The 22,609-nt window shown below is 34.1% G+C and overlaps 3 protein-coding genes and 1 long non-coding RNA gene across 6 annotated transcripts; 1 reads left to right on the forward strand and 3 right to left on the reverse strand.

The window, feature by feature from the left end:
* Window positions 5,357–7,100, reverse strand: LOC108662508. Of its 2 annotated transcripts, none has more exons than XR_001928385.1 (3): window positions 6,822–7,100; window positions 6,689–6,724; window positions 5,357–5,636 (listed from the first exon to the last, which is right to left on the reverse strand). It is a non-coding gene; the product is annotated as an uncharacterized LOC108662508 (long non-coding RNA). The 2 variants fall into 2 exon arrangements; XR_001928386.1 differs by lacking the exon at window positions 5,357–5,636 and adding an exon at window positions 5,973–6,180.
* LOC108662491 lies at window positions 11,242–13,041 on the reverse strand. Of its 2 annotated transcripts, none has more exons than XM_018122996.1 (5): window positions 12,937–13,041; window positions 12,651–12,791; window positions 12,407–12,514; window positions 11,764–11,916; window positions 11,242–11,598 (listed from the first exon to the last, which is right to left on the reverse strand). In XM_018122996.1, exons 1-5 carry the CDS (start codon window positions 12,968–12,970, stop codon window positions 11,327–11,329), a joined length of 708 nt encoding a protein of 235 aa, XP_017978485.1. In that variant the 5' UTR covers window positions 12,971–13,041; the 3' UTR covers window positions 11,242–11,326. The 2 variants fall into 2 exon arrangements, with proteins under 2 accessions (XP_017978485.1, XP_017978484.1); XM_018122995.1 differs by having other exon boundaries at window positions 11,242–11,607.
* LOC18595805 (pentatricopeptide repeat-containing protein At1g15510, chloroplastic) lies at window positions 14,451–17,695 on the forward strand. The gene is made up of 2 exons (XM_018124002.1): window positions 14,451–17,512; window positions 17,553–17,695. Exon 1 carries the CDS (start codon window positions 14,529–14,531, stop codon window positions 17,148–17,150), a length of 2,622 nt encoding a protein of 873 aa, XP_017979491.1. The 5' UTR covers window positions 14,451–14,528; the 3' UTR covers window positions 17,151–17,512; window positions 17,553–17,695.
* On the reverse strand, window positions 18,288–21,556 carry LOC18595806 (restin homolog). The gene is made up of 7 exons (XM_007023916.2): window positions 21,299–21,556; window positions 21,061–21,176; window positions 20,832–20,950; window positions 20,575–20,737; window positions 20,255–20,481; window positions 19,838–20,159; window positions 18,288–19,744 (listed from the first exon to the last, which is right to left on the reverse strand). Exons 1-7 carry the CDS (start codon window positions 21,455–21,457, stop codon window positions 18,646–18,648), a joined length of 2,205 nt encoding a protein of 734 aa, XP_007023978.2. The 5' UTR covers window positions 21,458–21,556; the 3' UTR covers window positions 18,288–18,645.

Below are 22,609 nucleotides of genomic sequence, written 5' to 3' on the forward strand. Positions count from 1 at the left end.
TCATTTACAACCAATGGTGTTGCAATTGTTACATTACTTTAGCATATTGAACCTTTTCAAGACTTCTGATATATAATTCTTTTGATAAATGAAGATACTTTTGTCACACTAAGCAATCTGAAATCCCAAATAGTACTTTATCTTTCCTAAATCAATCATCTCAAACTCAATCTTCATAACAGCTTTGAACTGAGTTATGAATTTTATTTCAAGACTTGTAACGAACAAAACATCTACATATAGAGAAATAATTAATTTTGCTTGCTCATGTACTTCTAAGACATAAAAGTGTGGGTTCATTCAAGCTCCTAAAGAACCCCTTCAACTCCAGATAATTGTCCATCTTACTATACCAAGCCCTAAGGGCTTGTTTAAGACCATATAAGGCCTTAGGGAGTTTGTAAGCCTTGTTGACCCAGTCTTTGATGTCTAATCCTTCAAGAATTCAACATAAATATCTTCCTATAACACTCCATTTAAAATGCCAACTTGATGTCAATATGGTGCACTTCCCATCCAAGTCCTCTTGCAATAGCAATTGGTAGCCTAATTGTCTCAAATCTAGCAAAAGGTACCAAAAAGAAAAACTTACTAGAAGGTTGAAGAATGGGATTATGAAAAGAAGAACAAAAAGTAATCATCCCAACAACAATGCTATTACCAAACGTATTAAAATAAATGGGGTACTTGGCATGTAAATTGACACTTTGTATAAAAATAGAGGGCATCAATATAATGGGGGCACAAATGATTTCTATTCATTAGGGTGTTGCACATGGCTTGAAAATAAAAGGTAAAAGTGATGTTGTTTGTTAGATTTGCAAGAAACATAGACATGCTGCTCTTAAATGCTTTTAAGTGATTTAATTACGCATATTAAGATGATGATGTGCCATAAGCCTTAGCTGTAATCACCATTAGTAAAATTGATGAAGTTGAGTGGTTTACATATGATCAGCATCTCTAGTAAGCTTATTAGCTTAAAGAAGTTATAATGAAAAAAATGGTGTAATGGTCAGTCCTTGAAAGTTACTCGTATTGGTGATGCCCAAGTTAATTGTGGTAGTGTTGCTATTCATTTAAAACATGTAATTTTAGTTCTAGAAATAAAGAACTCGCTATTTGGTAGTCAACTTACTCAAGATTTACCATGTAAATTGAATTTAATTTGTGACTAGGGATTGCTACTCCAAAAGAATAGTTGTTACATGTAAAACGAAAAGAGGATTTTTTGCCTTCCAATATGGATATACAGCCCTGTTTTCAAGTCATTTTAGAAAACAAATAAAGAAGGATATTGGCATTGCATATTAGGCCATCCTTAACATCGTATGCATGGTTTATTTTCTTTCTAGTAAAAAACTTAATGGCATTGTACCTTATAATGAAGTTAATATGATATGTGATAGTTTTCAAATGGGAAAAACATGTCAAATTTGTTTCCTTACTATAAAATCTACTGAAGACTTTCGATATTATGCTATTTTTATACATGGCTGCACTCAATTTACTTGGTTTACCCTATGAAGAACAAATTTGATATATTAAGATGCTTTATTCAATTTTCAAATTGATGATAAAGTTAGTAACTCATCATCAATCTACATGTCCCAAAACACCTAAACAAAATAGAAATGGCTAAGCGTAAGCACTGAATTAGATTTAACTATGATGTTTCATGCCTAAATTACTTGGCAAGATATTGGGTTCACTCTTTTGCCACTAATAGATTTCCATCACCAAAACTTGACATGGATTCACCATTTTTTAAGCTTTATGGAAAATCTCTCGATTATACATCATTTCAAGTTTTAGGATGCAACTATTTTCGATACCTTGGATAATTTTTAGAAACTAAAATAGTGCCTTATATTTTCATGATCTATAGCTTAAAACATAAAAGATATAAGTGTTACTCACCCTCAATAATGCCAACTTATGTCTTTTGGCATGTAGTGTTTGATCAAACTTGCCTACCACTTGTACATCCGAATTCTTTATATGGAAGCCAAACAATTGAGGGAAAGATAACCATTTTATAATGAATGGATTGATTCTTGTATGATTAATAATTCTTTGTTCTTTTGTAGATGTTAAAATGTCATCTCCATGTGAAAACAGTGGAAGTAATGTGACTTTGGAGTTTATGGAGCCAAATGTCTCTACTGAAGATAGGGAACTCCCTCATAAGATAAGTGTTTCAACAACACCATTGATTTCCCAAAGAGAAACTATGAATCTGACCTCTAGCTTTCATTTAGTATATGAAAATGAAAAGGAGACTTAAAATAAAAGTGATGAATCAAGATAAGATTCAAGTGACACACATATAAACAAGCTTTGACCATTGAAAACTAACAAGTCATATAAGACATTCATGATGAAATCGACAACCATTTTGCACTTTTAGACTCCACTCCAACTATGACACAAGCTGTTAGTCTTGCTCTATCTCACCAAATGATTAAGTGATCTAAACAAGGCATTTACCAAAACACAAATATAAGAATTCCACAAGAACCAAAGTCTAATCAAATATTTTTGAAACATCCAAGTTGGACAAAGGCAATGCATGAAAAACTTATTACACTAAAAGAAAATCATACATGGGACCTTATACCTCATACGAATGACATGAATGTTACAAGATGGAAATGGATGTTCAAGACAAAGTTAAAGTCTAATGGAAGTTTGGATAGATTAAAAGCATGTCTTGTAGTCAAAGATTTCATCAAATTGATAGACTTGATTCTTTTTTTGAGACATTTTCACCAATTATGAAACCAAGTACCATTAGGGTGGTTTTCATCCTTGTAGTCATTAAACAATAGCTTATTCGACAACTAGACATGAAAAATACATTTTTACATGGATTTCTTTCTAAACCAATCCTAATGGAGCAAGCACTTGGCTTTATAGATGAACAATACCTTTCACATGTTTATCGCCTTCATCATGGCTTTTATGGTTTAAAGTAAGCGCCTTGTGTTGCTTAAGTAGTTTTCCTCTTGATTTATGCTTTCATTATAGCTCAACTAATCCATCTTTTTTTTGTCTATCATCACTCCCATGGTACATTTTTTTCATTTATCTATGATGATGATATGATTCTTACTAGTAGTAATTTGCAGCTCTTGGAATGGTGCATTTCAGAACTTGCTTATGAATTTGCAATGAAGGACCTTGGCTCCTTTAATAGTGCAAGCCTTTCTCTACCCAGATGGCAAGTAATGATCTATTTCCAAAGGTCACTTTTTATCATAGCATTGTTGGAGGTTTGCAATAACTTATCGTTACAAGACCAAACCTTTCATTTGTTGTTACTTATATTTGTCAATTTTTGCATGTTCTTATATTGGGTCATTTTCAACTTGTTAAATGTATTTTGCGTTATATTGGTGAGACTTTATATTATGGTTTACGTATTACTAAGCAAAGTACATTGGAGTTGTAAGCCTTTTCAAATGCAAATTAACACTAAGGTCTACTACTAGATTTTGTACCCTTCAAGGGAGTAATTGTGTTTCGTGGTCTGCAAAGAAACAACCTATAATAACAAGATCAAGTGTGGAAGTTGAATATCGCTCCATGGCTTTTACAATTGCTGAATTCACTTGGTTTAGTAAGATTTCATGTCACATAAGAGTATCACTTGCTAAACCTTTCACTCTTCATTGTGACAATTTGAACTCCTTATATATGATAGTCAATCCCATTTTCCTTGGCAAAACTAAACACATTGAATTAGGTTACCACTTTGTTTGCGAAAAATTTAAGTTGGGAAATTTGATCAATAAAATTTATTGATTTCAACTCATAACTTGAGAAACATATTTACAAAGTCATTGTCTCAGCATTCCTTTCAACAATTGTGTCAAATTTGGCCTTTAACACATCTCTTGGCCTAGTTTGAAAGAGAGTATAAAAGAGTAAGGGATGATTCAAGATAGATTTCAATTGCTAATGCTACCATTTCAAACAAATGAGACATGTTTTGAAGACTTTTGCAAGACAAAAGAAGATAATGCAACCACTAATCTAGCCTAAACATCAAGAATGGGGAAATCACTCAGCCACATTAAGATTCAATGGCTAGAAAGAAAGGAGACTAAGTAAGAGCTAATAAAGCCAACAAATCAAAACAAACATCCTTAGGTTGTAATAATGGTGTCAATGTTTACATTGACTTTCCATCTTTTTTAATTTTTCATTGTACATAAGTCTTTATAAATATATTTTAACTTCTCTCTCAACCTCACCTTGAGTCAAGAGACACTACAAAAAATTTGTCTCTGAAAGTTTAGTCAGTAATGTTGATTGTCAGAAATCCATTTAATAAGCCAAACCTTGGGTACAAGATAATGCATTTCATCACTTCACAAATACAACGTATATCCAGCCATGGACAACAAAGTGAACACGAAATGATAGTGATGCCTATCGGATACCTTTCAACAATATTTACCAAATAATCAGAAAAAGATCTCTCAAAGAGTATTAATCTAACAAGCTATGGATCTGAAAACCAAAACATGAATTTGAAATGGTGAGTATAACTTAATGAGTGAATATAAGAGGGGAACAAGACAATGCATGATTGTTTTCATAACACAATGCCTTTACTTTTAAACCATGTGTTTTTGTGATAAAACAAAATAATGCACATGCCTATAAAAACCAAACATTCAAGTTTGTTTGGAAGTAATTTAGAAGTGTTAAAACCCTTTTGAAACTTAGTTGGAAGTATCAAGACAAGTTTAAGTTAAAATAATTTTTTAAAACTTCATTTTTTAAGAATAAAGCTATAGGTATTGATACTTCATATAAAGGAATCAATACTTTTCATCTAAAATGCCTTTTATGAGCGTTTTGGTTACCAGGTATATATTGATACCTTGGCCAAAAGTATCAATTCTTTTTGTACAAAAGTCTCTTCAAAGTTTTTTGTTTAACAAGTATTGATACCTCATGCTTAAAACCTAGAATTTCACTTATAAATGCCTGGATTTGGTTCCTTTAAAAGAAGTTATGCATACCTTAGCTTGGAGACATAATTCAAGTATAAGGGCAAGTAAAGGATTGACCTTGATTCAAAATCAAAACTCATACAAAGAAAATCATTTCAAGTCAAACTTTTATTATAACCAATCATAGAATTTGTGGAGTTTACTCAAGAAGTACATAATTAATCTAAGGGTATTTATCACAGCCCAAATCTCGGGCCATGACCGGCGCTTGGACCCAATAGACATGGCCCACTAGACCCAAGCAAGCCTTTCTATGCAAATTTGTTCATTAAACCATCTGTCCCTCATTTCCTCTAAAGTTCTTAATTATAGTTTTCCAAAATAATCTATTCTCAATAATAAATCATGGCAACTGAATATATATCATTCACAAAATAATATTACCATCTGCCAACTTGTGGCGACATTATCGTGTGAACTAAACATATAGTGTTTACGACAAATCTCATGAATTACATTTAAATAACCATATACACATACAAAAGACCTTGACTATCAGTGGAGTGACTTTGGCATGGATACTATCATGGGGTGTGCTGGTAAACCTACCGTAAGATGAATAGGAGGAAGCACCTCTACCTAGGATCCAACTACCTTCGAGTCTGAAAACTAAAACATGAAGTTGAAAAGAATGAGTATAAACTCAGTGAGTGAACATAGGAAGGGAACAAGCAAACAATAAGGAAAGTTTAGAAATCATGACGCACTTATGTTAAAAACAATGCAATTTAGTTTAATTCCTTGTAAAACCCCTCAATTCGACCTTTGATTATTTAACCCCTTAGTGTTGAAGGATCCATGATCCATAATGAAATCAAAAAGTGAAAACCACAGTAAATATTCGAGCAAGACAAGCAAAACAGAGAGTTTTTTTTTTAGTTGCATTGAAAATCAATTTGGAAACAATTAACAATTTCAACATTCAACATTCATTGTAATCACATAATATTTTCTCTAACATTTCTATGGTATGTGTAAACATGTATACAGCCACCGGCTCATCAACTCATGTTCACTCCCACGCCGCACATAGCTGGAATCATTATCCACCGGTCATCAGCTCATGTGCACTCTCACACCACACATAGTTAGAATCATCATCCACCGGTCACCAGCTCATGTGCACTCCCACACCACACATTGCTGGAATCACCTGTCATCACCGGCATGTGCATTTCCACACCGCACACGTGCGGTTACAAATATCACACAATATTATCATTCAAAGTATAACATATATATCATCAAAATATAGGAACACATGAGTTCATCACATTACACATTTTACAACATAAAACATTTCATCAAGGGCTTGTTCCCAAGCATGATTTAAAGAAAAAAATAAATAAAATCATTTAAGTGCTTTATCCCAACACATATGTATTTCCCAAAAATAATTTAATACAAGTTCACTCACCTTAACAATACCACCCTAACAAGACTAGCACCCATAAGATCTTAATCTAGGTGGTCTCAAAATACCATTAAAACCTATAATTGTCAATAAACAATAATAACTTCAAATATATCATAAATTTAAACTTAATAATTCTAATAAGCATACTCTTGATAAACTACATTCTAGCCTAATTTTTAACCTAGAATTCTAGTCTAATTCTCAAACCCATCATATCAACTATTCCAATTTAAAGATTCTTTACCTTGGTGAGCTTGGAGGCATAAAGATCAACAAAAACCTAATATTTTCAAGAAAAAAAATTTGAAGAAATTAGGAAATAAAATCTGAAAATATAAACCATAAATTCATAAATTCCAAGAGTTGAAAATATATACCTTTTAGCCTAAAAAATGGAGATTTAAAGTTGAAAATTCAAGTGTCGGTGATGGTGGAGTAGAAATAAAAAATAAAGGAAAAAAAGAGAGATTTTTTTCTTCTCTCTCCTAAGGTTCGGTTGTGCTAGAAAATGAGGTTAGAAGCTGCAGGTTTGGTGCCAAAGAAGTTAGGAGAAGAAAGAAGTAAGAAAAGAAAGGGAATGAAAAGAAAACAAGGAAAATCAAATGAAAAAAATTTGATTTTCATGGAGATGAAATGAAAATGGAGTTGGGTGGGTGAGGAAGCAGAAGAAAATACCTTTTGGTGAAGATAAGAGCCGGTCATGGGATAAGGATGAAAAGTCAAAGCTTTCTTTGGAAGCTTTGACCAAACTAATGGCAAAATTACCATTTTACCCTCTAAAGTTTTCACCCTTTTTAATTGTATCCTCCCACAATCTTTTAATTTCAATTTCTTTCCATTTTTCTTCCTTAACACTTGTACCAATAAAATGTCAAGTTTATGTTTCAACGCGATATCACCGTAATATTTAAATACTTACTTACCATCTCTAACTTTGTTTAATAGACACGCAGGCCTCATTAACGTCATTTTTTTCTGAAATTTCCTCGTTCTTCTTCTCCCTCACTTAGATTGACCATATTCTCCTTCTTCATGGAAAATGTTGATATTGAATAAAATATTAATATTTTAATAATATTTTATTAATAAAATATTATTTTATTCTAAAAATTTTCACTTGTCTCCTTGGCACCCGAAATGTCTTATTATGCTCTGATTCACTTCTGAATCACTTTTTTTATATCGTTAATTCATATTCAATTAAAATATTATTATTTAATTATTATTTCTTCACGTGCTGAATATTTTACTTTAGAATTTTTCTTTCACCTTTCATCACTTTTAAACATTCCAATTAACTTCAATTGGCATCCGGTAAGCTTTATTAGTCATTATATCAAAGTACGGATATTACAGTATTCCAACCTAGGGGAAAATGTCTTTTCACCCTCACTATCTAGGGTAAATGGAGGATGTTCTAAGCTTTCTTATGAATATTGTCTACTGCATATAGCCATTGACATATATATGTATATAGTGGTCATGTGCCATCCTCGGTCACATGGTTAGCTCCATTTTGCCTTTACTAGACAGGGTGAACTACATTGTGCCTGACAACTAGCGTTTATTGTCGCTAACTGCAGGTTCTTTACTTAAGTAGGTCCACTAAGATTAACATCCATTACATAAGTGTGAAATCATTTCACAATGCCTCATAACAACATCATGTGACATGTAACTCTTACAACGTCTATAAATTTACATTCTCAACATTTAACCTGCTCATCATTAAGCATAATCGCATTAAACATATTTAAGGGTAAGGTTTCCATAATCAATACCAATTCATAACACAATCAATAACCATTAATATCATCATCAATAGAGGTATTTAAAACACAAGGTGCTTGTTCTCATGCACTTTTCAAATACTATATAGTATATGTATATGGATACTATAATTATACTAAAACATTTTCATAAGCATTTTGTTTAAACATCTTAACATAAGAAACACAATTCAAAAGCTCAACATTTAAAACAAGCATTTCAATGAACATTTAACAATAATATTAATGTATATCAAAATAGTTTTTAAAGGCATATTCACTCCCCATACTTGTGTGACCCTTTCTAAACCAACTATTAACACCAAGACCTTAATCCAACTTGGGTCTTGAAGCTTCAATGGGTACTATAATCACCAATAAGCAACCTTCAACTTAGTTTCATCTAACAAATTCATAACTTATTGACCTCATAAACAAATATTAACTAATTCACATTCTAAATTAAAATATAACTTAGAAATCTAGTCTAATTCATAAACCTTTTCAACTAACAACTCAAATTTCTTTGCCTTATTGTGCTTATAGTAACAAAGTAGAGTAAAGACCTATATTTTTACAGAGAGAAATGAGATTTCAGAGAAATATTAAAGTTGGAAGTGAAAACCCATTAGTTTAACAAGTGAAAAAGCTAGATTCTTACCTTTGGAACAATTAGAAATCAAAATCCAAGTTGAAAATTGTGTTTGTTTGGTAAGAAAATGTGGTAGAAGGATGAGAGAGTGTTGAGAGGGTTTAGAACAGAGAGAAATGGTTGAGTGAAGAGAAAGAAGGCCAAGGCTTGCAAGGCTCAAAGGGTTTTAAAAGAGCTCGTGAAAAGATCATTTTGTCTTTATTTTTTTTGCAAGTCGAGGCATAAGTATCGATACCAAGTATAGATACCTTTTGTTTTGGGTTTCAGTATCGATACCTCATCATAAAGTATCAATACTTCCTTCACAAAATGTCTTGGAAGATTTTCTAAACATTAATAATTAATATCTTATTCAAAAATATTGATACCTTCCTTTTAAAAGTTCAAAAATTTCCTTTAAAACACACCCATTTGATTTATATCTCTTTACTATCTTTCAATATGTTTAGTATCTTTCAAAATACAAGTTTTCTAAGGATCAAATTTCCAAAAATTTGGAGTAAAAATATTTTTCAAGCGGTCATCAAAGTAAGTTACCTTTCTATCCTTATATTCGTACCAGGGATTTCAAAGTTGATCATCCCAAAAAGAACATCAACAACAAAAATGATAATTATTGTGCTTGATTGCTTTCCATTGACGACCAAATTGTAGGATACAAAAGAAATGTACTACAACATCCAGTGAAACCATTTAGAATCAGAACCCATCTTAACCATTACTGCCTTCACAAAGTACCATTCCGCCCTATCATAAGCTTTATTCGTTTCCACGTTTAGGGTCATCTTATACCTCTTTCCCTTCTTCAACTACAGGTAATGAAATTCTTCATTTGCCACCAAGATGTTGTCTCCGATTTGTCCTTTCTCCATGAAGCTACTCTGGTCCTGAACGATTAATTATCTCATGAATTACTTCAGTTAGAATTTTTTTTTTTGTGGGTACATAAATATAACAATAATTATATATTCAAGCCTTGAAAGGGAATATATGTATGTCATCTAAATTTTCTATTAGAAAGATTTGTGCATATTTACTTTTAATTTAAATTTTTTTTATTTAAATTATGTTATCAATCATGTGTGAATTACTGTGGATCCCAACTAAAATAACTTAATAAACTTTTGTTGCATGCCTTTTTTGGTTAGCAGACAAAACAATGCATTTTTAATTGATTTGGTATTATATCTTTCCTGAAGAGTATGCACTAAATTATTATATGTAATAATAATAATAATAATAATAAGTGCATTTTAAATAAAAGAAGTCGAACTTGTATGCTTCATATATATGTGAAATTTCATAAAAACAGAAATATATGAAGAATATTCTGAGCTTCAAATACTGAATTAGTTTCCAAGAAATCAAAGAAGTTTGGGGACCATGGTCGGCTTGGTAACTGAGTACTCGAATTTGTCTATAAACAATTTAATGGCATTGAGTTTGTCTCTGCTTATATTGTTCTTTTAATTTGGATGTTTGCTGTGATGGTTGGTTTAACTTTGCTGATTCATGGTCTACTTTACAACCTGATCTGATGGGACACTATATAAAATTATAAAAGTTGTAGAATTTGATTTTGGACTCTTTATTAACCTCAAAAATTGTTGCAAGGCATAAAATAAGTTCTGCTTCAAAAAGCTCCAATGGACTATATATTAGCCAAGCCATTTTTCCCTTTTTGGGGGGTGTGAACAGGTTGACAATGCCTGAACTGTTAATTAGACTTTGGCTCTTGGAAAAATCGGAGGGGTGAGAGAGGTTTTGATGATCATTTGATAACATGAAATATTGGAAAGTTGGCACAGTTGTAAGCAGGTGATTCATGGTGCTTGACTTTTCTAGTTTGGAACTTTAATTGTCAAGGTCAGCCAATGTTCATTAAACAAAAATCTTAATATATATATATTTTAATATTGGGTTTAGATACAAGAAAATGGGTTATGCCAACACTTCCTGACATGTCAATTAGTTTTTAATAAGAATGTAAAATCAGTGAACTTTGATGAAGTTGTAGATGGTTGTAAAGGTTACTTAAATTATTATTACCCTGCATTGATGAGGAGATTATCTTGATCCATCTTTCCTATACCACCAACAGCTTTGGTACTTTCTAGCCCATTTTATGTTGTTCAATAACAATGAAAATCGTCTCTTCTTTAAGCCTGTCTCACTTTCTATTCCATTTACTTGTCAAGACTGATTATTTTTATTCATTCAATAAGGTGAAACAAAATTGGTAGATGACTCTAATTCATCAATTAAAACTGATATTTTTATCCTCATCATGATCAGTCTCTTCTTCTTTTCATGTTTCATATATAATTTAACATAAGGAGTGAAAAAATAATATTTTTCTCTAATTTTTATTCCCTTCTTTCATATGTACATGATATATAATGTTTAATAAGAAAAACGAAGATATAGGTTATTTTTATTATCAGTGTCACAAAATCCCAATCTAAGAAGGCAGTTTCAAACGTTTATTTTCTTTCTTGAGCATGTCATTCTCAGACATAAGATGTGAAAGCTGCTCATTCTTGGCTTTAAGTTCACCTGTCATCCTTAACAATTCTTCATTTAGCATTTTGATGTGTTCATTCAGAATTTGATGTGAAAGATCCTTGAACTTTGCTTTCCCTTTGACATGCATTCTGTAGATTTGATGCCTACTCAATCGCTTTGACTGTTGAGGATTTTGTGATGCATCAACTGCCGTTGGAGCTGCTGACACTGAAATCCCTTGATATTGGTTCAACCCAAGGTGGCAGAAAATGATTCAGTTCAGTTAGAAGAAAACTAAAAAAGAGTATAAAACAATTATTACCATGGACATTATACGTACATTGTGTTATATATATATAAATCACAAGGATTGAAAGAAAAGCAGAGTCATACCTGATTGTGCATTGGTTTGGCGGGCTAGAGGACCAGTTGGCAATAACTTCCCAGAAACCCCGGTTTTAGAGTGAGAGGACACAGCCAATTCCATTGAGAATGATGTTATATGATCATCTGAAAAAAGGTCATTCAATACTTTCTTCTTCCGGCCTGCACGCGCGCGCGCACACACAGATAGATAGATATATATATATCAAATTCACCTTTTTATAAGCGTAGTCTACAATTGTTGGGGGTTATTTTAAATTATGGGCCAAAAAGGTAATCTTTTATACCCCTTTCATGTCACTACTCTTTCTCTCACTATACCTCTATCTTGCAGGTACTCGACTGAAAATTGATGTTGGCCTTGGACCCAAGTTTTGGCATTAACATCAACTTCAAACAATTTCTCAAATGACAGCACCTCTGATGGCGTAATCCATCACAAGCTTACGACCCAAATTTTCCTAAATTTGACAAATTTGTTGTTGAGTACAGCGGTTATTATCTTGAAAGAACTTATTTACTTATTCTGTAATTAGAACCGTAATAAACTACCCAATTTCCCTAGCAAGTCAGAGTGATGCACTCAAACAAAGGAAAAATGACAACAAAAAGTACCAACATGCTCCAGGGCACAACAATTATAATATCATACCTACTTGTTGGTGGCTTGGCAGAGGATCATTTGGCAGAGAACCGGCATACTCCATGGTTTGTAAATGCGAGAATTCAGTCAACTGGAACATCATAAACTCCATAGCATCTGAAAATCACAAGTATTTTTCTTATTTAAACATATTCGTACATAGCAATAAATACTTGAAAATCAGGTAATGGCTCGATTAAGAAAGGGAAAAAAAATCTAAATAAACAGAGCTATTCATATGTAAGATGTTCACCTTGGGGAAGACTTGTAGAAGGGGTGTCTTGAAAATATTCTGAGAAAGTTTGGGGAGAAGGAGGTATGCTGATTCCTTGAAGATATGGAGTATGCGGGCGAGGGGAAGGCGCCTTCTCCTCCCAAGCAGCAGGCATAGCAGCTGTAAGCCAAGAAAAGTTTTAAAAAATGAGAAGTACCTAACCGAACCAGCAGGTCCAAAATCCGTTGGTTGAAACCAATTATGTTAGTATTAAATGAACACCCTAGCATCCCCTTGCTACAAACTTGTTATTAATGGTATACACCTGAAGTCACATGTTCTTGTTCCGAGCTTTCCATGATCTTTCTCACACTTGAACCAGCAAGAAGTTAAAACTAACCTCGAAGAAATTGTTCTTTAGACACACACACACACACACACGGAAAATGATCAAAGACAAGACACCACACTTAGTAAAAGGAAGGAGAAGAAAGATCAAATCCTGACTGCGAGAAAACAGGCATAATAAGATTCTATCAGAGGGAAAGTTTGGAAACGCACTCGTCCCCAATATGATGATTTACAGGAGAGCATCAAAGCAAATGAAAGGAGACTCCAATAAATACCAGAGAAACATGAGACGACTGATGTAGATGAATAAATAGCTATGCTTTAAACAAATATGGGAACCAAAAGCCCCCACAATGATAACCACAGCTATAAGATATAGATTAAAGGGGTATGTTCACAATAATAAAGATTATTATTATATACAAGACTTATTATAAAAACCAGAAGGGTCAATAAGATTAGACAACAAGAAAAGATGTCCAACTAAACTACTGAAAGAGCACTTACTATGAATCTGTAAAATGATCCTTGGGGGTCACCAAAGGACAGTAAGATAAGAAATTCAGATTACTTACAGAATATAATATCTGAAATATAAGACCAAAAAGAAATGAGAGATTAGAGCAAAGGTACAACAAGATTAGAGAAAATATAAAACCAAAAGTTCAATATAATCAAAGAGAAAGGTAAGGTCAAAGGCATATAGACTAAGCTGCAAATCATATATAGATTGTTTGCTTTAATTGTTTCATGATAAATTTTGAAGTTAGTACTAGCAAATGACAAATGTACACTAACTTTGCTATTAATTCAGAGACATACATAAAGTAATCATCATAATTTTACACTTACACAATCTAAATTATATATTACTTGATCCTTTTTAACTTATTCCTAAGGTATAATAGTATATCTAAATATTAAAATTCATTATTGCATTCATAATTATACTCTAGAATCAGTTGGCTAAATCCATGTTTTGTTCGTGAAAACAAAATTTCAAAGTGCCATTCATTTTAACTCTATATCAATCATATATATATAAATAAATGAATCATTGCAAATTTTTGGATTAAAGTCTCTAAATTGTAAACTAATAGTCATTATTCCTATGTATGTATTACCCCAACCAAATATCACAATTCAAATACAATTTGTAATCATATTTGGAAACGTTGACTATTTAAAACATTGATTAGTAAAAGTTTTTGGCATTGATATATATATATATATATATATATATATGTATATATATGACCAAATCAAATCATTGAGTGTTCTTCACTATCATTTTACTTTTTATTAGCAAGTAGCAATACTTTTTAACTATGAGACTTAAAGATTTTAATCTCTTTAACTACATTTATTGAAGAGAGCTTGGTGCCTACTTCGAATCCCAATTCTCAAGGAAGAAAAAAAAAATCACATGCAAAGCGGCAAGTTCAGACGACAGCGTTGCAACCTTTTTCCATAGATACTAATTTTCCCACTTTATCTTCCAACTGAAACGAGTTAAACCCTTCCAAAAATCCCTGACAAAACCAGCAATGCCCTGTACCTTCAACCATGGCCTTCTCTGCTAAAACTCCACGAACCCTTATCAACGCAGACCACCCAAACGCTCTTAACACCAACAACCACAGCCCCAAATCCATCTATTTCTCAAATCAACGCAAAGCCCACCAAATTTCCTCAACAAAGCCCCACCAAGAACTCTCAGTCCTTAACACCAATTCCTTGAACACCCACAACCCAAATTCCCATCTCCACCTTCTTTGCCTCAATGGCCACCTCCAACAAGCTCTAAACTACCTACACTCAATGCAAGAATTGCAAATTCCATTAGATGAAGACGCGGCTATTGCTATGGTCAGACTTTGTGAGTGGAAGAGAGCTTTTGAAGAAGGGTCTAAAGTTTACTGTTTTATATCAAATTCGGGTAACCCTTTGAGTCTTAGGCTTGGAAATGCTTTGTTGAGTATGTTTGTGAGATTTAGGAACTTGGGTGATGCTTGGTATGTGTTTGGTAAAATGCAAGAAAGAGATGTCTTTTCTTGGAATGTTTTGATTGGTGGGTATGCGAAAAAGGGGTTTTTCGATGAAGCTTTGTGTTTGTATCATAGGATGTTGTGGGTTGGTTTTAAGCCTGATGTTTATACTTTCCCTTGTGTTTTGAGAACTTGTGGTGCTGTTCCAAATTTGAAAAGAGGTAAAGAGGTCCATGTCCATGTTATTAGGTTTGGGTTCGAGGCAGATGTTGATGTGGTTAATGCTTTGGTGACTATGTATGTGAAGTGTGGGGATTTGGTGAGAGCGAGGTTATTGTTTGATAAAATGACTAGGAGAGATAGGATATCGTGGAATGCGATCATTTCAGGTTATTTTGAGAATGGAGAGTGTTTGGAAGGGATAAGGTTGTTTTTTATGATGCGTGAGCATTGTGTTGATCCAGATTTGATGACTATGACGAGTGTGGTCTCTGCATGTGAGAGTCTTGGTGATGATAGATTAGGGAGGGAAATCCATGGATATGTGACTGTAACAGGGATGTCGGATGATGTTTCTGTGTGTAATTCTTTGATTCAAATGTACTCAAGTCTTGGACGTTGGGAAGCAGCAGAAAAAGTTTTTGATAGGATGGAATGGAGGGATGTAGTGTCGTGGACAGCAATGATCTCAGGTTATGAGAATAATGTACTGCCTGATAAAGCTGTGGATACTTACAGAACAATGGAGGTGCAAGGTTTCATTCCTGATGAGATCACTTTAGCCAGTGTTCTGTCTGCTTGTGCCTGTTTACGTAAGCTAGATATGGGAATTAAGCTTCATGAACTTGCTAAAAGGGCAGGGCTTATATCTTACATCATTGTTGCTAACACCTTAATTGATATGTATTCCAAGTGTAAATGTATTGACAAGGCTCTAGAAGTGTTCCACAACATTCCTGACAAGGATGTCATTTCTTGGACTGCTATCATTTTGGGGCTTCGGCTTAACAACCGGTGCTTTGAAGCATTGATTTTCTTTCGACAAATGAAACTGAGTTTAAAGCCAAATTCTGTCACTTTAGTGACTGTTCTATCTGCATGTGCTAGAATAGGAGCATTGATGTGTGGGAAAGAGATTCATGCATATGCATTGAGGACTGGGATGGGGCTTGAGGGTTTCCTACCCAATGCACTTCTGGACATGTATGTAAGGTGTGGAAGGATGGGACCAGCGAGGAACCAATTTAACTCACAGAAAAAAGATGTTGCAGCATGGAATATTCTGATGACAGGATATGCGCAACGGGGACAAGGTACACTGGCTGTGGAGTTTTTCAATAAAATGATTGAGTCTAATGTCAATCCAGATGAGATTACATTTATTCCACTCTTATGTGCTTGCAGTAAATCAGGAATGGTTACTGAAGGTTTGATGTTTTTTAATAGCATGGAACCGGAATATGGTGTCACCCCAAATTTGAAGCATTATGCGTGTGTGGTTGATTTGCTTGGCCGTGCTGGACAGTTGCAGAAGGCTTATGAGTTTATAATGGAAATGCCTATAAAGCCAGATCCAGCTATATGGGGAGCCTTGCTAAATGCATGTAAAATCCATCGGCAGGTTGGCCTTGGTGAATTTGCAGCCCAGCGTATTTTTGAAAGTGATACAAGAAGTGTTGGGTATTATGTTTTGTTATGCAATCTCTATGCTGACAATGGTAAATGGGATGAAGTGGCAAAAGTTAGAAAGATGATGAAAGATAATGGGCTAACCATTGATCCTGGATGCAGTTGGGTGGAAGTTAAGGGTAAAATTCATGCTTTCCTCAGCGGTGATGATTTTCATCCTCAAATAAATGAAATAAATGCAGTATTAGAAGGGATTTATGAGAAAATGAAGGTAGCCGGCCTTGATGTTCCAAAAGGTGACTCCACGGATGATGTTGAAATTTCAAAAGCTGAGATTTTCTGTGGCCACAGTGAGAGACTGGCTGTTGCATTTGGTCTCATTAATACTGTCCCTGGAATGCCAATATGGGTAACAAAGAATCTCTACATGTGCCAAAGCTGTCACAGTACCATTAAATTCATCTCCAAGATTGTACGCAGGGAGATTACTGTTAGGGATACTGAACAATTCCACCATTTCAAGGATGGCACCTGTTCTTGTGGTGATGTGGGAACATTAGGGAAAACTTGACAATTAAGATCTCTGAAAGAAATTTGACAGTTATTAATTCCCATGTAGAATGTAGATGCGTGAAAGGCAGCCTAAATGTTGCAGTGGAAAATGTATTATTGGGCTATGAATCCTGGATCAGCCTATTAAAATTAAAATGTATTACATACCACAGAAAGACAAAGAAGTTTGGAAGAGTGTTGTAGACTGCTTTTAAATATTGATGCTCCATTGGCATGAAGAGTGAAAAAGCTTCCTCTCTGATCTCTTCGGCAGTGTACATTTACACGGGAGAAATGACATTGGGGGTTGATGCATGGTGCTCATAGAAACTCAGTAGACTCCTTTGGCAGTAAAATGTAACTTCCTGTAGTTATGGTAAGGTGTAGTCTGCTTTCCTCTGTTTGTATTGTAATGTTTAAGGTGTTGTCTGCTTTCCTCTGTTTGTATTGTAATGTTTTTGCTGTAAAGTCAACTACAAGAAAAGTTACCTGAAAATTGAGGGTGTTGTACAAAACCAAAATTCACAATAATATCATTATGCTATACGTCTATTTTGCTGATGATTTTAGGTCTCCTTTTTGTTTGAATATTGAAGATACACAGACTTCCCTCAGGGCTAATGTAGTTTTTACATTCTAACAAAGCTTCCATATAATCATCATGGACGGATTGTTGAATCATCTATTTGCTGACTTGTACCAACTTTTTTTTATTTAAATATTAGATTGATTGAAGAATTATTATTTCCCATGCAGTTTCAATGCTACTTGCATGCGATTGATATGGCAATGTGTTCTTAAAGTCGAAAGGACCATGTTTCTTGTTCCTTGTCTAGCCGAAAATTTATATCTGCATTTTTCCAAAGCTAGAGGTTTCTAGGAGAGAACAAATGTGTCAAACCTACTAATCAAATGCTACTTGTTTTGAGCAACTGCATAGATAGCATATGCATGCATGATGTGCTTTTGGGAAGTTCCAGGAGAGATCTCAAATTGGAAGCTATTTTGGGAGTGGGAGAGAAGAACTTTTTGAGTACAAATTATGGCATTAATAAGAACCACGATTATTCTGTTGTGAACAATTTAACAATTAGAAGATTAACTGGAAACTATGGAAAATAAAAGGTCTGGTCTGGATTCAGATTAACAACAAAAATACCACACTCATTCTGTTTATTAGATCTAGGAGCTATTGGCACTCACTAGAGAACAAACTAAAACAACATATCTATAAAACCCAAATCACTTAGAGAACCCAAAAAGAAAAAAAAAACCACAGATACAATATACAGATATTGACCCAACTGAATAGGATCTATATAAACAACAAGCTGTTATTTCACAACTGGACGACCTGTACAGACATCAAAAGCTGAAAAGACCTAAATTCACTCAATTATTCAACTTAAAAGATACTTTTAGCAATCTTAAAAAATAATAAATAAATCACAGCAATGTTGAAGATAAATAAACAAGATATAATCCAAAGAGATAGGCCTCAGTGGAATAAATCTTCATATTTTCACAGCCTTCTTTATTGTTCTGATGGATGACTTGAGGAAGTTGTTTCCAGCAGCATAGTCTTCTTCATCATCACTAGTTACTATTGGCTTCTTCCTCATGCACTCCACTCCTTTTTTCATACCAAAAATCAAAGATGGAGAAGATGGGATTCGCCGGAAGGCCCTGGCACTCTCAGACCTCGTAATAATTCTCTCCTTTCCGTTCTTCTCAATTCTTTGCTTTCTGCTTCCAAGACGACCTTCACTAATATGAGCTACTTCACAAGCGTTGCTACTTCTCCTTGGTGTTTTACTGCCTTCTATCTCAACAATCTTTTCTTTCTTCTCCCCAACATCCTTCTCTCCAACACCCTGCTGCTTCTCATGAATTTGTGTCATCACCTCTTTCTCTTTCTGTGGATACTTCAAATCCAGCTTTTCTATTATTTCATCAATTCCAGTCACTTCTTCTGCATCTGCATTTTGAGGGTCCAATTCGTCTTGAGTGTTCTCTAACAGCATTTGCAGCCACCTCTCAACATTCCCTTTCCCACGCTGCCTCCTGCTCTCTTCATCATCTGCTCTCTCCGTCTCTTCAGCAATAGGGATTTGAATTTCTTGTCTCTCCTCTTCTATTTCAAGTCTCTGAAACTTCTGCACAATTGATTTCTCACCTTCTAAAGCAGCTATGGCTTTGTCATGCTCCTCACGCTTTCCTCTGGCAGCATTTCTTGCTGTAATTGCAAGTTCCTCTTCAATTTCTTCATGCTTTTGATCTTCATTTGAAGATAAACCAGCTACAGATGCTTTATGTTCCTCCTCCAGAAACAGTCTCAGCTCCTTGTGTGAAGGTGTCCTTGGCCTGATTCCTGGTAGATAAAGAACAGTTTTGCTATCTTGTCCTTCTAAGAAAGTATCATCCATCCTTGATCTCTTCCTTGCGTGTTCCCATTCAGGCCTTATCTGCTTCTCAAGCTCATCTCGTTGTTTAAATTTCTTGTGAAGTTCCTTCTCTGAGGCGTCACATATTGCCTTTTGTGCTTCAAGTCTTGCCATGAGTGCATTTGCTGCAGCCTGGTTTAGTCTCACCTGTTCCTTGTAAACTACACTCCTACATGAAACAGCAGAAAACGAGAATATTTTGAATCTATAAAGTGAAGTCATAAATATTGTTACATTAACAGTATGTCTTTGACAATCTTACTGGTGCATAGCATCCCGGATCATCTTTTCTAGCATAGTCCTGTATGAAGATTGTGCCTCTGCTAGCCGTCTGCACTTTTCTGCCCTTCTCCTACGCTTTATCAGCTCCACTTCCAAGTCTTGAATAGCAAGCTTTTCTTCATCATTTTTTCTTCTCATTTCATTCACTTCTTCATCCAACTTCCGGATTTCTGACTGCATCTTTTGTGTTTCTTCCCTTTGTTTCAGCGAATCTCTGGCCATAACAATGGCCTGATATGGATTTGTAATAAAATCTGGATTTTCATTTTCTTTCAAAACGCTAGATTTCTTTTTCCTTGCGGCTGAAATATTAAAAAAAAAAAAGAACTTATTATGAGATCAAATGATTGAGATGAATGCACAAGTAGACTAGATACCATTTTCTCTTTGTACTAACCAATGATAGGAGACTGTGGCCTTATCTGCCTATTGTAATCCAGTGATTTCAAAGCTGATGAAGTATCATATAGTTCCCTACGAGTCACAACAACAGCAGCTGGAGCAAGGCCAAATTGCTCTTTTGACTGCATAAAATGCTGTGGAAAAGAATGTGACTCCACTGTTTGTGAAGAATTTATTTCTTCATTTTCACCTTCTGCAAACAAGAAGGAAAATGCCCTGTGCCTGCAATTTTTGTAAATTTTATATTTATCATTACGCAATCAGTTTCTGGTCATAAAATGAAATGAAATATAGAAATTTAGAAAAATCCTAAACCTGAAATCAGACTTTCGAGAAGCAAAAATCGATAAGAACTGGTTCACAGAAATTCCCAGCTGAAAATCCCACCATGGAACTTGAAATTCTAGCTTGTTATGCTTTTTCTTGCATACTTGCCACTGTAATATCCTCAGGTTACTAGCAACAGTTAATCCACCCCCTACAAATTATAAAGCAGCATCGTCATTAAGCAAAAAGAAAACATAACCTAAGAAAAAACAAACAATAGAGAAGCTGGTCATTTAGTAATGTACTTGAGCAAGGAAACCAGTGATCAATATCCCAAGAAAGAGGTGAAGCTGAATCTGCATGGTAGTACAGCACATTGCCATATGGATCGACACGAATTACTTCTGGATCAAAGCCGGCGTTCCTGAATTCAAAGGAAGTGACAGATATCAGGGAAAAAAATCCCATTATTTTCCATCTCTTAACACATTCGTTCTTGTAAGGGTCTTTAAGAGTAAAATTCAAGTAAATTACCCTAAATGACTGAGCTGTTTCCACAAGAGATTGATGAAAATTTTTGGCTTGGCTGTTGGTCTTGCCTTTGGATCAATAGTAGGGAACATTTGGTCCAGCTCCTTTGCTCTCAAACTCTGCAAAAAAAACAAATTAGTTATTAAATCTCCAAAGCCTTAATTTCTTACCCATTTTGCTCCCTCTTTTAAGAACCCAAACATAAGAAAAAATCAAAGAAAAATGGTAAAAAAGAATTTACCTCGTTTTGCTGCAAAGCATAAGGCATGAAGGTGAAAGGAGGGCCATGATTGTAGGGACAAAGACTAGGGTCGCGGCAGATTTTCGCGTAGGCTCTCGGGTACCCGAGACCTTCATCAATAAGCATTTCCTCGTCGGTGAAGGTGTAATCGACGGCCATTTTTTTCAGTGAGATTTTTGTTCGTTTTCCTGAAGATTGAAGAACCAAGGAGAAATGCTCTGTTTTTGGTTTGAGAATAAGGGAAAAGCTAACGGTCGCATTTCCCTGTATTCCTAATATTTTAAAGGTGGAGTTGGTGGATTTAAATTTTAGAAGTGCCACGTAAGCAAAATTCGGTGGGGAGTGTAACGGCTAGATTAGTAGATAAGCTGGTCTGGTCTGGTCCGGTCCCATGCTAATTTATTACGTTTTTTGCTATGAAAGTATAGTCCACTTTGCTGTTATTAGATTTTCTTTACGTTATTAAATGACAGAAATGCCCTTCATCTTTTCTTTGTTATAAATAGGGTTCGGATGTCATATTTTTACTATGCTTGAGGACATTTTTCTTTGGGGTATTTAATATTTTCATAGCTTTTAATTTCCAAACTTTTTCCCCCAAAAACACATTTGAAAACAGCAGGCACAATGTTTTAAAATTTTTGTAATTTTATTTTAGATCAAATAAACTCTTATATTTAACAGTTTATTAACTGTTATTAAACAAAATATAACTTATCATTTTATATTCACGTAACACTGACATAAAGAGTGAAAATTTTATATAACCATGATATCATGTCATATCAACATATGTTATGGCATGTAAATACACCATATGATATAAAAATAATAAATGACATTTTGATTAATAATAATTAATCAACTATTAATCATAAATAATTTATTTGATTTAAAATATAAATATAAAACTTAATTATTTAAATATGATGACTTTATTCTTTGCATTTACAACTGTTTACAATATTATGCAAATAGCATTATATGCTTTTGATTCCTTTATAATGGCAGCTTTTGTTATCAGAAGCTATAATGGCTGCTTGTAAATTTTGGAATGGTAACTTGAAAATCCATATATAGTTTGAAATTTGAGAATGGTTGATGTAAATGAAATGTTGAACACTTGAACCTTTTAGGTGTATGTAAAAGTTACTACCCTGATCAGAAGATTTAAACAGTGATCTTTCAAATTTATAGCAAGAGCCATTTCTTATCTAATTCTCTCCATGTTGTTAATTTTTGCATCACTCCACCATGAAGGCAACAAAATTAAAGAAAAAAACTGTTTAAAATTTGCATAATATTGATCAT

The sequence above is a fragment of the Theobroma cacao genome, chromosome 6 (assembly GCF_000208745.1).
Source record: "Theobroma cacao cultivar B97-61/B2 chromosome 6, Criollo_cocoa_genome_V2, whole genome shotgun sequence".
Lineage (NCBI taxonomy): Eukaryota > Viridiplantae > Streptophyta > Magnoliopsida > Malvales > Malvaceae > Theobroma > Theobroma cacao.